Raw genomic sequence first — 16,490 nt, 5'->3', positions numbered from 1 at the left:
AGCCAACGAAAAAGTTGTCTAATTATTATTCCGGAACAAATTTATCTGTTTTCATCAAATTGAATATAAACATTACACCATTAGGAACTTACGTTCTTGATTAGATTTCAGGTATGAAGGAGTTTCTAAATTTGCGGTAATATTAAGATGGTCCTTACGAGGCAGTCGATCCAGTTTTAACGCTGAGGTGGCTGATGTAGCGTAGTGTAGTCTGATAGACTTTTACACAACTTTTGAGAAGTACCAGTTCTCTCCATGGTAAACATCTACCAGACTACACGGCGCTAGAACCCGGAACACAGCTATACCTTCGTTCTCACCGACGTGAAAACTTTAAATGATACTCAGTTCTAAAACTGACCTTGAATCTGGAACTCCGACTGCTGTTTACACTCTGCGGTTATTTACGTGTAGGTGAAATTACACGTGTCGTTTGTGCAAAAGGTGCGTATCACGTGTGAACGAAGATGAAAACGTGACGGATGACGTAGACTCTGCTACGTTCTCACTCGCTCACTCTGTGGTGCAGGATATTCATTGGAAAGTCGGTTTTATACTCGGCTTGTGGAACAATTGCCCCAATAATTTTAATGACATAAGAAGAATGTTGGATAACATTTTGTGTTTTAGACCCGTTCTTCAGTGCCTTGAGCATCTGCGGGTCCCAACTTGATCTATAGACATTCGGTAGGACTCCTTGGACGAGGGATCGGCCCGTCGCAAGGCCTCTACCTGTACACAGGATAGCACTACACAGAAAAATGCTGACGAACATCCATGGCTTGAGTGGGATTCGAACCCACGGTCCCAGTGACCGAGCGGCACAAGGCCCACGCCTCAGACCACTGTGAGGGCAACATTTTGTAGGTAAATGGTAATTATTACAGTCCGTCCTATTACCCATTTTATATATTGGCACTTCTGTAGCATTGGCAAACAAGTGATGTTTCTTCAGAAGGACAGTAGATGCACTGGGTATAACGTAGGAGACAGACAGACAATCTGATACAGACCTCGAAAGGCGCAACAGGTAGGCTACTCAACTAAAATCAATAACGTATGATATCAAGCTTTCATGGTGACCGTGTCGTTTACTTAAATGGAGAAAATAACTTTCTCCATTTCTAATGGTTTTTCCATTCAACCTCCTGACGCGGCTGGTAGCCCAAGATGAATTTATTATAAAATCAATAATATTTCTAATGCATTACATTGGAACCTGTTATTAAAATATGAAACAGGGGTCCAAAGGAATTCACATACATTAATTGAAACAGAAATATTTTCATTTTAATGCGGGAGTCTTAAAAATTCCTATTTTTGCCAGTTGAACTCTGTAATTGTAAAGTGAAATGTTCACTTTGCGGTACGGACCGAATTCTTGACTATTGTCCCTGGCAAGAGTTCAGTACGCGCTTGCGACTGGCTAAGTCGATCAAAGTTTTCCGTGGTTTACTTCGGTCCTCGGAGACCAAACGTCCAGGCAACAGGTTTTATGTTAAACAGATTCGATGTCTTATAGCAAAGTTCTTATAGTTGTAAGAGATTAATCCTGTTGTGTGTTGATAATTAGATTGACAGTCCGCCTGCACAACAATTCTTATTATAGTTTCAATGTTTATTAAGAATCCATTACATGTTTCGGCCTTCATTGGCCATCTTCAGGTGGTTCTCTTTAAGTGTTCGAAACTAACAGATATGACTGAAAATGTTTCCACGTATTTTGTGTTATGACGTCACCACGTAATGCGCTGTCAACCTAAAATTTCTTATACTTACTTGGATACTTGGACGACCCGTTCTTCAAGTGCCTGAGCACTGCGGGTCCCAACTTGATCTATTACACATTTTGGTAGGACTCCTTGGACGAGGGATCGGCCTCAGACCGCGCGGCCACTGCGGACCCCAAAATTTCTTATAATTGTTTTTGTTTATCAATAGGAGCACTAATGGGTTATCTGACAGGTCTAAACGCGTAGAAGGAAATCGTCCTTTGTCCTGCTGAGCACTTCCCGTGATATTCTTGTAACAAGGGCATAGAATGCCATTACATTTTTCGTTTCTAACTCGCTTTTCGTCATGAGCGATTTTGTGATAGTTTGTGGTACGTGGGTGAGTTCCAGAAACTGTCGCCTTATGCCCGCGAATATGCTTTGCATCCCACATTAGAAAGATAAACCATGAAGGTCCATATCCCATTCCGACTTCCGTGACAGACAGCAAATAACCTTTCTTTCGTATTAAACAGTATTTGTTTTCGTGAACCACCGAAAGTCGTGGTGGAGTGTTTAACACTCCCTGATGTCCCGTAATCGAATCTCGGCCCGAAGATCAGCTACCCTGACCGGGTGTTTTCGTAGTCTTACTCAGCCCCTCCAGGAAAATACCAGGCCAGTACCTTAAATTAAGTCACGCCAGCTTAATCGCACATTCCTTTTCAGTTGACTATTATCCTCTCCTTCAACGCTATCTGTTGAAAAAAGCGTCGTCAAATGAACTATACATAAATAAAATACATTTTTGTGAATCACTTTAGAAATCTTGTTTTTAGAGCCAGAGCAGCTACGTTAGTGCCATGGAATATGCCTGAGTTATTTTTGTTAAATTGTGGGCCTGTGTTTATTGAAACGAAAATAAAATTGACTTGTGGTCTCGGAAAGGACAATCAACGCAATTTGCAGGCCAAAGAGCGGTTCTGAGGGCGACGCACACACTCTCATGCGCTCGACCAGGAACACGACGAACTAACATCGACATAACCTCAAATGTCACACAAAATCGAATTATTACTATTAATTGTTTGAAATATAAATTTATGTGATGTTAAAATCGATTAGCCGGCCGCAGTGGCCACGCGGTCTGAGGCATAGACCTCGTGCGCTTGGGCACTGGGACCGTGGGTTCGAGTCCCACTCAAGGCATGGATGTTTGTCCGCGTCTTTCTGTGTTTTTATAGGTAGAGGCCTTGCGTCGGGCTGATCACTTATCCAAGGAGTCCTACCGTTGTCCAAATAGATCAAGAAAATGAATAAATAAACCTCGACACGTACGAGTAAAAGAGGATGAGAGAAAGAAAGAAAAAATCGATTAACCTCTTTCGTCTCTGATCCGTTTCTTGTCTAATTACGTCATAAAAAGGAACATATAGTAATTAATATCACAAATCTTCCGTCTGTTTGTTATGAAAGGAAATTTGGCAAATCGTGTCAGAAACTTTGTAAAGAATTGTAGTGATGTTAGTACACTCTAATTAGCTAATGAAATGGAAGTGAGATATCAAAATATGGTTAAGTTTAAAGTTAAATTTGCGTTTTTCCTTCAAAATTCCGCATCAATACAAAGCAACTGGCCTAATCATTCCCTTGTTTATCCTGATATTCGAATTTTTGAAAAGCTGACAGAATGATAACATTTTCGAACTCAACACTAATATTCTCTTTCTAATTTCATCACGAATCTGTTTTATATTCGTTATTGTTCCCAGATACTCGCATTTTGAAACATTTTCATATTATATACAGAGTACAGTTGTGACTTTGTTGCTTATCTAGATTTAACATTGATGTAAAAAAAAACCTTTTAGCCCACACATGAGAGTACATCTCATTGGGAATGAACATACCCTCTACTGTTCTTGCTCGATTAATAATTTAAATAATATTACTAAATAATTATTTTACTATAAGGGGGAACTTCTTCACCTGCTAAGCGACTATCATCTTATCGAGACAGATTGCTTCATCGGGTTCGTTGATAAGTTCACAATATATAATTTAGCTCTGTGGTTTAACTCCCACATTAAGTTTCTGGTGATAGTTAATACTCCAATGAGCAGTGATTTGGTACAGATCAGGCAGGTATTTGGTTGGTTGGTTGTTTAAGGGCTACCGCATTCGTACGACTAAACAGTCGTTCTCTTGTTCTCTTTTGTTCCACATTTTTCTCTCTATGCTCGCCGAGTACAGAAGTCAGGAATGTTGCAAGAAGAGAATATCGAACAATTAATTGAAGAGGTCGAAGGACGCCCTGCTCTTTATGACAAGAAATTTAAAAGATTATGCAAACATCAATGTTAAAAGAGAACTTTGGCAAGAGATCGTAGAATATGACAGCATGTCTCCTTGGAGGGAATGAAGAACGACAAAGGAAAACCCGAAGCAATCTTGGGGCCCGCGAATTTTGGGGCATGGGATACAACATTATACTTACATAGTTCGGCGATCTTTGGGAATGGCGAACAGAAATGTTTATACAAGATCTGAGGATCTCACGGCGGTGAAGAGTTCGGTATTGGTCGCCAAGGTTGTAGAGCCGTCTGAACGCGTAGGCACTGGCTTAAGGCACTGTGATGCCGGGATTAACGTGCAAGTTCACAGCGGCTTTACCACCGAGAAGACCAACGTCGGTTGAAATGTTTATGGTCTGCGAGCTCAAATGTTGTCTGTAAAGAGACAGGGACGAGACAAAATATTTGAGAACATAAAAGAAAAAGCTAGTACACAGAAAACACAAACACTGCCTAAAACGTTTTCTTCCCCAACGAAACAGAAGAAAACTACCGAGTATGGACTGTGAAGCCCCAAAATTATAAGAGATTGATGCTTTACGGATTTAACTAAATTTAAATTGTTCGTAATGTTTTCGATGTTGATTTGCAATCACAACGAATAAACCTTCTCATCTTTTTCATGGACATCGTCTTTTGACCTGTTCCGGGTAACGTTTGCTCCTTAAATTACGATTGTTTCAACTTATGGCAGGACTCCATTCATGGGCGTGGAATCAACAGGACAACACAACACACAAATACGAGGTCAAAAACCCTGCCTCGAGCGGGATTTGAACCAACGATCCCAATGTCCGAGCGATCAAGGCACTGGGACTGGTCGTCAGCTATAGCAAATTAGTTAATGAATGAAGATTTCTGTCTTCTGGGTTATTGCGCTGTGTAGTCTGGTCGATGTTAACCAACGTTTCAGAGGTCATACTGCCTCCGTCATCATCGCCCTGATGACGGAGGCAGTATGACCTCTGAAACGTTGGTTAACATCGACCAGACTACACAGCGCAATAACCCAGAAGACAGAAATCTTCATATTCACCGCTGTGAGAACCTCAAGTCTTACATAGTTAATGAATCATTTGCATAAAGAGAAGAGAATACCTCGACCAGCAGAGCATATGATCAGCTTCTCAGTGACTCTGCCCTATGGAGTCCTTTACTTGTTAAACATACAAAAGTACATTTTTGTACTGTTTCCTCAGGAATAAAAAGCAATTTGGATTGATAATTCCTTGGTTGTGGTTGCCAGTTTGAATCCCATGTAACTGCAGTCTTCCACACCTTTAATATTACATGAGTAGGTTAGTTAGACTCTTCTGGTACTAGAGTCAGCGATGGACTTAAGCTATCTCAGGGTTGGATGTGGTGTTGATTAGTAGTAGAGATATCACCATGACCGACCACATATGAATTATAACCAGGTTTGTAATTAGAATGTCTCTTAAAACTGGATACACTTGCCTGCCTGTCACCACTAGAAGCCATACATTTCACCATACAAAACACTCACTCATTATTTATCAAGCATATAAATAAATGTTCATAATGTTTGATGAACTCCAGTTAACATGACTTAAATTTTACAGCACTTGCCTCAGTTTATGACTATGAAATATTTGTAACAGTTAATTTCTTAAAATTGGTTCTAAAATCCTTTTCTAGTCTTAAATTTGACTGATTTATGAAGACATTTCTTCTCTGTATAATATAGTCGGTGCGGGAGTTTTCGGCCGGTAGAGAAGCTAGCGGATGGGCCTACTCTGTGTACCTGAGGTGGCACGGTCAGTGCATTTCTTTTGTTTGGGTGTTCAGTCCGATAAGCTCCTCGGTGCAGTCCGCATTGTACTATCGCAAAAGAGACTCGCTCCTAGCCTTCCCCTTGAAAATTCCACTGGCCAAAAACTACTGCACCGACTATAACTGGTAGGTGAACGTGTGCAAGTTTAAAAATCTTGGAGGATCACAGCTTCTGAAACACCCTTTTCAGTTTCTGATTTGATTTCTAATCCCCACAACTGACTGGCACATTTCAGTCAGTCCCTTCTAGTTATGAGGACTCACCCCTGAGAACTTCTCTGATTGGCTGGCTTCTAAAAATGTAAACTTTGGTCAGTTGAAAGCAAGCAGTTCCCTGCACTTTTTTCCCCTCATCCATTCTTCCTTTGGGTATAGTTTAGCCAGTCTGTCATGGTTGAATCAAATGGCAGGTCCTGACCTGCATGTACCAAGCCTGAAACGGCACCCTAAAAGCTTTAGCTCTGGTAAATACAAAAATGACAAGAGTTTAATTTTTAAGCCAGTAAAAGCTAAATTATAAATCATGCAGGTTTCTAAATCCTATGGCTGTCTTTTCCATTCATTCAAGTAACTTTCTGCTAACTATATATATATCCGGTTTAACAATGTTTATACATTTTTCTGGTACCCAAGGTTACATTCTAATTTTTCTTCTCCATTCTTGTCTGTCTGCCCACAAATTCTCTTCGATGTAACTAAATATAAAACTGAAATTGGGATATCAAACAATCTTGAATACTGATGAGTTCATAACTGTGTTCTCGACTGCTTGGACTGTGGAATGTATACGATTTATAAACCTGTATCATAGTATCCAATAACATCGCATAGAAATGTATAACAACAGAAAGAAGCAAGATCCTACAAGAATTTCTACTCTTTCATTCAATATACAAATTATAATGTAATAAGTATGTAGTATACCAAAGGGTACCAGAAGACAGAAATCTTGAACGGATTTTTAATGTGGATGAAACTGCATTATATTGGAAAAAGATGCCATCCAGGACTTACATTGCCAAAGAAGAGAAGTCAATGCCTGGATTCAAAGCTGCAAAAGACAGGCTAACACTCTTGATAGGGGCTAATGCAGCTGGTGATCGTAAGTTGAAGCCCATGCTCATTTACCACGCCGAGAATCCTAGGGCACTAAAGAATTATGGAAAAGTTAGCCTACCAGTTTGTTATAAATCCAATGCCAAAGCATGGATGACTGAAGCTTACTGCAAGGAAAAGAAGATTCCTTTCAAGATTTTACTTCTTTCTGATAATGACCCAGGACATCCTGGAGCTCTGATTGGCATGTGCAATCCTGAGATAAATGTTGTTTTCCTGCCTGCAAATACAACTTCATTACTGCAGCCTATGGACCAAGGTGTAATTGCTAACTTTAAAATGTATTATGAAAGGAGAACTTTCGCTAAGGCTATAAATGCCTTCGACAGTGATACACAGCAGCATCAAAAGAAAATAAATTAAAAGCATTTTGGAAAGGTTTCGCCATTCTAGATGGTATAAAAACTATTAGAGATGCATGGGATGAAGTTAATGAAAGTCCTCTTAAAGAATCTAATTCCAGAACTTATGGACAATTTTGAAGGATTTGCAAATCCAGTGGAGGAAGTGACTTCAAATGTTGTGGAAATGGCAAGGGAGTTGGAGTTGGAAGTCGATCCTGAGGACGTGGCAGAATTGCTTAGGTCTCATGACCAGCCCTTATCTGATGAAGATCTTCTTCTGCTTGAAGAGCAAAGGAGGATTTTTCGAGAAGAGGAGTCTCATCCTGATGAAAATTCTGATGTCCCGAGAGAAATGACAACCCAGGAATTGGAAGAATATATCAACCACATAGAAATTGGAAATGGTCACAAGTTTCTTGTCAGTGGCTACAGCAATGAAGCATTAATTCAAAAGTAATATTTGTACAGGAATAACAGGTGATGTCCTCATATCACCTTATGAGTTAGTGTTTCAACTCTTAGGGCGTCTTATTTACAACATAAAGCAGCTTCTGGACTCTCATCACACATGCTGATGGATGAGATGAATCAAATTGACTTTGCGGCCTCTGTAGCCAGATTTTACATCTACCATCTCCTACTGTGGGGACATCTGAAGGGCATAATTTACTTGGAAAGAGTCAACATCCACGACTAGCTTTGGCATTTGATTCAACGGCTGCGACAACAGCAGATTTTCAGTGTACCAGTACCACAGATCAGTTACGCATTCAAAGTAACAGACGACATTTTCAGAAACTTTTGCCAATACTTTAAGAACATTAAAATAATGTTAAGGTATTTTTAGGAACAAAACTGAATATGCTTCTAATAAGGTGTTTTACGTGTCTCATTTGATTTACTGATTCTTCCAGTTCTCACTAATGAAGAGGTTGCAACAGTATGTTTATAGGAACTTTCTGGCTTTGTTTTAGGAATAGAACACAATCATGTTTGATGCATACGATTATGAAGTACCTACTATGTGGCTATTTGTAATTGTCTGCATATATTATGTAAAACGCTGATCTTGAAAACATCCTATTGTTATATTTCAGAAGAATTACATAATTGCTGAATGATGCACTTGCCAAATAATTCGTGTCGTAAAAGAGCTTACCTTTTCCTCCATATATTTTTACAGTACCATCTTATGTACAAACTTTCATATAAAGTATCCTCAATGACTTTCATGTAGTCGGGTTATCTTTCATGAGGCAACTTTGTAGATTACAGACTTTTAAAATACTGTTGTATCCCGAAGGATGGTGATGGGATACGCGAGCGCAGACCGAGCGGAAGTCTGTTGATTGGGTGCGATGGACACTTAAGAATTGATATTGAAGCCCACTTGTAGCAACACAGTAGAGATATATATAGTTGTTTATTGAAATAAAATTACACCAGTTTATAGTAGCTCGAGTCAGTAAACTATGGAGCAAGACTGTGTTAGGCGTGATGCAGAGTAGAACGCAACGTTCGGTAGTAAATTCCGGTGTAGTCCGCGTTGTGTTTACAGACAGTGGGTTATAAAGGGGATTAAAAGTGCGTCCTGTGCCGGAGGGGCAAATACTCATCAACAGGTGCCGGGGTTTACCGTAGGGTGACACTTAATTAGAGACGCGCGGGGTATTAGTATAATCGGATTTTTGTATAGCAATCTTCTTATCATTTTGATGATTCATTATCTCCACAGTCTGGCCTGTAGCTCACTGACCCTTACAATATGTTGACAATTACAAGTATATATTAATAATAAGAACTAAAAGTATCAAACAATACATGAGGTCATACACAATTACATGTGTGAAGGGTCGATATATGACAAGAGGGTCCACGCTGTCACCGGTCTTCACGATTTGGTCGTCGCAGTCAAGGATCCAGCGTCTCATCACAACTACTATTGCTGTATAACCATCTTCATTTTAATATCACGTAATAAAAGAATCTTTATATAGTCGATTGAAGATTAAACGCTGCCCTACTCAATAGCTCCAAGGCCACCAGATAAGTTTGCATCCGCCCGGCAGATCTACAGTTCGTATCCTGACGCGGGGAGTCAAGGGCCCAACGATTCCCTGCCAGGGATACGACAACTCATTCAGCTCGATCTTGAATGGAACACAAGTCTGAGCCAGATACTGGCGATAAAGTGCAATGGTGGTTCCCCGAAACAAAGTACAAATGATGGCTGTCTTCTGGGCTTTTGTGCCATGCGGTCTGGTTGAAGTTTACCGACGTTTCAGAGGCGCTTCCTGCCTCCATCATCAGGGCGATTGCTCTTCTGACAGGTCGATAAGCGTGTACCACACAACAGCCCGGAAGAAAGCCGTCTTTAGACTCGCCGAATTGTGAACTTAAAATGCCATTATTTGCGAACAACGAACTTCCAGCAAGACAAAACTCGTACGACGTAACGCGTGATTTCGTTCGGGTTCTAGGCTTGTTAAGTTTCGATTGTGGTTGTCTGCTTGCTTGTTAGTCACGAAGGGCCGCCATCTTGCCTTCTTGAAACATGATTCATGGCGCCACTGCGGTGACCCCTCGAAACTTGATTAGTCAGTAAATCACTTCCTTTTTTTCATCTGACAATTCTAACAAAAATAAAATATATTAAAACTCTGTTATTCTGGGCCTTAATTGAAGCAATTTAATGCACGGAATAATATGTTTTTAATATGTTGGTAACATTCTCACTAAAAGTTCAATTTTCGTCGCCTCATGTAACGCAGTATTGAGTGTTCGGGTTTTATTAAAGATGAAGTTCTTTTACTGATTTAACAGCTGTTAGCTTCGGAGGAGCGAATCTCCTGCGTGGAGATGTTTAATGCAATGACATCACTTCATCATCCTGTGATTGTTTCTTACTTATACATCAACGAAAAGTAGAAAAGTATCTTCAGATCTACGAAGTAAATCTTCCTGGTCGTATCAGAAATTTAATGCGATTTGCTTGTATTTATGGCCACCGGAAAGTCCTCGGGAATAGCTCGTTCGAATTCTTTGTCCAGCGGCGTCTGAGTTTCGTCGCAAGACTGCAAACGAAATTGCATTTCCTGTTAAATACGGAAAGATGCAAAATTTCCCCTCGTCTCTGCTTAGGCCTTTCGTCCGCAGAGACGAGGAGTCGCTCGTTTCTGAGGCTGAGTGAGAACCTCGTACCTGAGGAGAAGACGAAGTCCAGAGGTTTCTGACTCGTCCTTTATTAAATGACAGGCCTCTTGGACATCAAGTAATTAATTATATATATATATATATATATATATATATATATATATATATCAAGCTGAAGCTTGAAATTAGTAAATTTGTACGGTAAGGATCTACCTGTCCTCCCCCGCCCTTATGTGATGCTTCCAGGAACTAGCTGAGTACATCGTCGGTGTACAAACTGGATGACTCTCCTTGCCACCGCGCGCAGATTGGCTCTGAAGTCAATCCACCGTTCTATCCACTGGGTAGCCGAGACGCTTTCCCGGTGGTAAAGCGAATGTCTATTCAAAACCACGAGGCGACAAGCTCTAATAAATTTACATATTTTAACTCTCTCTTAATTAAATTATTATCGCTGTTAACACTGATCAATACGTAAAATGTTATGAAAACTCACATTAAAATTTGTCGATTGGCATCGCCCTAAGTTCCCTCCAAAACAACATCTGACAACAATAATAGTCATATCAGAATATTTAATGTTATTACGCACTTCACCATAATTTTTTCTCTCTTCACCGCGAGAGGAACTGTGTATTCCACATAAAAACAATTGGTCAGAATATGTGGATACATTGTAAAAATAGATACAACTATGGCCACCAGATGACAGCACCTGAATCGCCTGCAATATTCTTATTTATTCCTTCTATATATTTACTTCCTGGCTTTCCTCATATGTCTATTTGTTATTACAGCTTGTAGTTTGTTGGCTCTACAATCCAGTTGTAGGTTTTCGCCGCCTCCTTTTCGGAGGTTTCTTGGTCTTAAAGTAGTGAGTAACCAGCCCACTGACTCTGCACAATTTCTACTCAATCCCGATTTGACTGCCAGAGCCATCTAGTGATGAATCAGGAGAGACTTGGGCGAGAAATGGCCGCTGAATTTTGCTTACGAAACATGTCGTATCATGCTCATAAGTTTGTTTTACAGCTTGTAGGAAATTCTTTCACGGTCACGTGCATTTCAACACAGTGACAATATCAACTAATCATTGAGGCAAGCTCGAACTCGTATTGTTGGACTTCCCCATTGTTGATAATGCGACCCGTTGCTAGGCATAATAAATAAACGACAAATATTTGTTTTGCTGCAGTCAGAAGAAGCATAGACGTGCAAAGTCTAGATTAATAGAAAAATGATTGCGAGTACAACGAATTATAATGTGAAAGAACAAGAACCTGCAGCTGATGGAATTCAATTGCACGGTATGGAGCGTGATCCTGAACTGGGTATTTATGGTAACTAACATCAGGACTGTGCAGTCGGAGTCGGTAAAAATGAACCGACTCCGACTCGAACATCGAAATAAAATCTTAATACCACATTCGTTAACATTTGAGACGCCGACGGCCTCACGCTTAGGGAGATTCAATGACGCGTTGAGCCAAAAAGTAGCCTGATGATTCACGAGGTGGTGATTAAATATCTTATGGTACCATTTACCATTTTAGTAGGGTTACCATTATTAATACATACTGAGGTTTTATTAAGGAATCGGAGGTTTTAGTTCTGACTCCACAGCCCTGATTAATATGGTACCTCAAGAACATACGTTTTGCTAATACCAAATTCCAAAGACAAATGAAATCAAGGCATGTCTTATACATTTTTTATCCGATGCTGTGCACAAGGCCCAATAAATATGCCTATAATAATTCTCAGAACTGATACGAAGTGCTTTGTGTTTTAGGAATGAAGCAGAAATTTCTTGCATTTATAAAGACTAACAAGAGAGGGACCATATCCAGTGACATAAAATTCATCCTGTCCTTTATCTTCCTCTTCATAATGATAATAGGTAAGTAAATTTTGACTCACATGATATTACCAGGAGTACAGTGTAACTGATACTCAGACAGGGTGCTACTACCAAGAGTGTTTAATAAAACAGGTACTTGTACTGCCTACAAAGTCAAGTCCTATTTTCGTTTTTATGTTATTATGTACAAATAGGATCATTTACCCACTCTCATTACGTAACATTAGCACCTCGTGAGCGCTGCTTTATCAGAATGTGGATTTAACAGGAAAGGAAAACTGTAGTCAAATTTGGAATTCATAACTAACTAGATGGCTTAGGGAACCCGAAGGTTCATCACCGAATTAACCAAAGCCCTCCACCGGACCCTGTCCTTGGCCAACAAAATCCAATCTCCTTCAACTCCTATCTCCCATAGATCCCGCCTGAGATTATCCTCCCATCTACGTCTAGGTCTCCCCAGCGGTCTCTTCCCCTCAGGCTTCCCAGATAGTGGACCCAACCAACCAGATGGCTTACGGAACTCGAAGGTTCATCACCGAATTAACCAAAGCCCTCCACCGGACCCTGTCCTGGGCCAACAAAATCCAATCTCCTTCAACTCCTATCTCCCATAGATCCCGCCTGAGATTATCCTCCCATCTACGTCTAGGTCTCCCCAGAGGTCTCTTCCCTCAGGCTTCCCAACCAGTACCCGGTGCACACCTCTTGTCCCATCCATGGGCACTACATGCCCCGCCCATCTCATTCTTCTCGACTTAATCACCCTGACAATGCTTTGGAGGAGTACAAATTTTTAAGCTCGTCATTATGCAGTTTTCTCCATGTCCCATCGTCTTCTCTCCTAGCCCCAAATAGTGGAATATATAAACATTAAAACAAATTCTCTGTGATTTGGAAAGTTCACTCATCTTGATATTCATTTAATTAAGATACATATGAACCCTTGTTTAACTAAACAATGGTACAAATACTACATGTTGCAGAATCATAAATTCCATTGTCGATAAAGTTAATTAATAGTGCAGTTGTTAATTCTATAGGGATTACGATGTTTTTCTTTTCTATTAATACATAAGACAAATAATTTCCCAAATGAAAGTTATAGACCTTCACGAGTTACATATTTTACACCAGTTTCTCTAAGCCTTCTTTGAGAAATGTGATTTCCTGGTAACCATTTAGACATGCCATGTGTTGTATTTGCCACAGCCCGGAATTATGAAAAAGATTCAGTGCATGTATTCCAATTGAAAAAGTGAGAAAGTTATAATTTTATTTAAACTTTGATTAAAGTCTGTAATTTTTTAAATAACACGCTTCTTTTAATTTCTCTGTCATCACCTGTGATCTAAGTTCTACCACTGGAATTGTTTATATTTCTTCGAAATATCACTTTATTTTTTCAGGAACATTGGGGATTTCACCCAACATGTGGTATTGGTGCAGAAACCATCTTAATGATTCGTTTATGTATGCTACGTTTCGTGATTGTGTTGCAGAAAGAACCTTCAAAAACTTATCAACCATAACTCAATTCTGGAAGGTATGAATTTAAGATAAATTTGCGATTGGGACATACATAAATGCTGTAATGTGGAGATAATGAAATGATTTAAGAAACTCATATGCTAATTAAGTGATTAAGCAGTCGACAACATTCATATAAAAAAGTTACCCAACTGTAAAAGAAGTTTTCTATTATGGCACGAGAAGGTTAATTAACATCACTTTCAAGTCAGTATTCATACAACTAAATCTGACCTGGTGCTCCCAACTGGTCTCTTTCTATGAAATCTTCAAAATAAAATTGTGTATGAATTCCATCTTTCCGCATACTTTTTGTATGGCCTGCCAATCTCAGTCTTCCAGATTTAATCTCCCTGACAGCATTATGCAACACTTCCTATTTTTAGAATACTTTTTCTATCTTGCTGCAAATAAATAGTATAAATTTTAATCTTCATTTTTTGGGAAGACGTCATGAAGGTAACGCCCTTGTTTAGTGTCTGTGGCTTATTATTACAAATATTAACAACTGCTGTCTATCTTCAAGATGAAATAAATAGCACATTTTATTAGGGATTGAAATTTTTTGATATTAAACACCCAGCACTGTTTGCATGAGGAAACCATGTAATGCGAAATGGATAGGAAAGATAATGTTCAAGAAACGTGTTCATAATTTTGATTGAAAAATTCAAGGAAAGAGCCCACTTGGAAAACATTGGCAGATATAAAAGAACAGCATTAAAATGGGTCTTGGAAACAGGCAGGCTTTTCTCAGCATCACAACATTTACTTAAAAAGATCATTGATTATCTGGGTAACTGCAAATTAACTACTCTAAGAATATTATGTATCATAAAGATTTAGTGACTGATAGTTCATATTTAGATAATGGTTTCGAATGCACTGCATTTTACAGTCTATATTTAACTTTTATGATCTTTGTTTTTACACGCGATTAATTACTTTTGTTTTTAGTTCGCAGAAACTGTAATGATCGACAGTATATACGGGAAATCCGAAAATGATACACATCAAGCATTTGTGTTGCAAGATAGTAAGCTGGTTGGAGCACCTCGCCTACGACAGGTTTGTAAATTTTCCTTTATAACAAAACATTTTGAGTGAAATAAAGTTAGAATTCTATTGATAATTTATGATTTATAAGTTATCTGATTTATTTATTTGCGAATACAAGAAACATTATAGAGAATTCAGTAATTAAAAGATACATTCATATGAACTGTTTCATCATACAGCATTTCTAATGAATAGGTGTCACGTTAATAAGGCATAGGACTTTTGTGTGTATTGGAGTAACTATAATGAAAGTAATACTTTGATGTCTACAGGTGAGAGTGAGAAATGATTCGTGCGTAGTACGTCGAGCATTGAATCGATCAATCGAATTATGTTATGAATTATATTCACGTTGGTACGAAGATACAAAACCATTTGGGCCAGGAAACGGGACAGCGTAAGTTTTCAATTAACATTTCAGCAGACAACTTTATTGATATAAATAAAAATATTCCCTTTATGTTTATAGGAAAACATATGAAAGATATGGTAAACACCACACAGCTGCCTCTACGAAAGTGCTTGAGGAATTGGTACTGTTATTAGCAGATACATTTTGTCCGTGTGGTACAACATAGTTTTCTGATTTCTTTAGGACTTCTTCAAGAAAGTAATATTATGGTGTGTGTGTATTGCAAGGATAAACCATTCTTCCTTACTTTTTTGAATAACCTCTAAACGCAGATGTACACAACCAGAACTCATATTTCTGTGTTTGTATATTAGAATTAAAACAAGCAGACTAATTTACTTTAGTTTGATACATTGACGATCCATTCTTTAAGTGCCTGAGCACTGCGAGTCCTAATTTTTCGTTGGCTTTGATCTATGGACATTCGGTAGGACTCCTTGGTCTAGGGATCGGCCCGTCGCAAGGAATCTACCTGTACACAGGTCAGCACAACACAGAAAAACGCGGACAAACATCCATGGCTTGAGTGGGATTTGAACCCACGGTCCCAGTGACCAAGCTGCACAAGATCCTCGCCTAAGACAACGCGGCCACTTCGACGACTTGCAGACTAATTTACTGTTTCTGACTACAGGTGGACTTATTCCACTGCAGAAGAACTGGGTGGTTCCAGTCATCAGGGAAAATTTTCCTTGTATAGTGGCGGAGGATATTATGAAGATCTGTCACTCAACCGTAGCGAAACCATTGAGAAATTGCTTACCTTGAAGAATAATCAGTGGGTTACAGGAAGAACAAGAGCCATTTTCATTGACCTAATGGTCTATAATGCAAATGTCGATGCAATCTTCATTGTGAAGTAAGTTCTCACTTTCAAATTCTTATCTTTATCACAGATATTTATATTTTCTGTGTAATGTACTTTGCCATCAGGAGGGTCCAGGAGAATCAAGTGGGGCTGGAAATGTTAGGTCTGCAATCAGGTGTTGTCTGCATCAATTTACTTGGCATCTGCTCTCAATAGAAGTGATTTTGGTTCAGCTTGATATTGGGAAACCTGAGGGGAAGAGACTGCTGGGGAGACCTAGACGTAGATGGGAGGATAATATCAGGGGGGGGGGGGGGGTCTGTGGGAGATAGGAGTTGAAGGAGACT

General features: G+C 39.3%; 2 protein-coding genes across 14 annotated transcripts in view; one reads left to right on the top strand and one right to left on the bottom strand.

Annotated features, from left to right (window-relative positions):
• Nucleotides 1–16,490, bottom strand: part of LOC110838315 (tachykinin-like peptides receptor 86C) — a 63,689-nt gene that overhangs the window by 35,362 nt on the left and 11,837 nt on the right. For 2 of the 10 annotated variants that reach the window (XM_022081413.2, XM_022081421.2), the window contains exon 2: nt 4,210–4,441. The gene's annotated coding sequence lies outside the window, so the exon portion shown is untranslated. Of the gene's footprint in view, nt 1–92; nt 472–4,209; nt 4,442–16,490 lie in introns of those variants that run through there. The other 8 variants (XM_022081410.2, XM_022081411.2, XM_022081418.2 and 5 more) reach the window with 6 other exon arrangements.
• Nucleotides 1–16,490, top strand: part of LOC110838329 (polycystin-2-like protein 1) — a 40,980-nt gene that overhangs the window by 21,660 nt on the left and 2,830 nt on the right. Inside the window, exons 2-7 of one of the 4 annotated variants that reach the window (XM_087345852.1) lie at nt 11,669–11,780; nt 12,266–12,373; nt 13,744–13,880; nt 14,822–14,932; nt 15,196–15,320; nt 15,970–16,194. In XM_087345852.1, the coding sequence (XP_087201978.1) occupies nt 11,711–11,780; nt 12,266–12,373; nt 13,744–13,880; nt 14,822–14,932; nt 15,196–15,320; nt 15,970–16,194 (776 nt within the window). In that variant the 5' untranslated portion in view covers nt 11,669–11,710. Of the gene's footprint in view, nt 1–11,668; nt 11,814–12,265; nt 12,374–13,743; nt 13,881–14,821; nt 14,933–15,195; nt 15,321–15,969; nt 16,195–16,490 lie in introns of all 4 variants that reach the window. The other 3 variants (XM_022081437.2, XM_087345853.1, XM_087345854.1) reach the window with 3 other exon arrangements.

Source organism: Zootermopsis nevadensis, unplaced genomic scaffold, assembly GCF_977971745.1.
Source record: "Zootermopsis nevadensis isolate Lab colony 2312 unplaced genomic scaffold, Znev_1.0 Znev_ptg000009l, whole genome shotgun sequence".
NCBI lineage: Eukaryota > Metazoa > Arthropoda > Insecta > Blattodea > Termopsidae > Zootermopsis > Zootermopsis nevadensis.
This window is presented reverse-complemented; position numbering and strand designations above follow the sequence as displayed.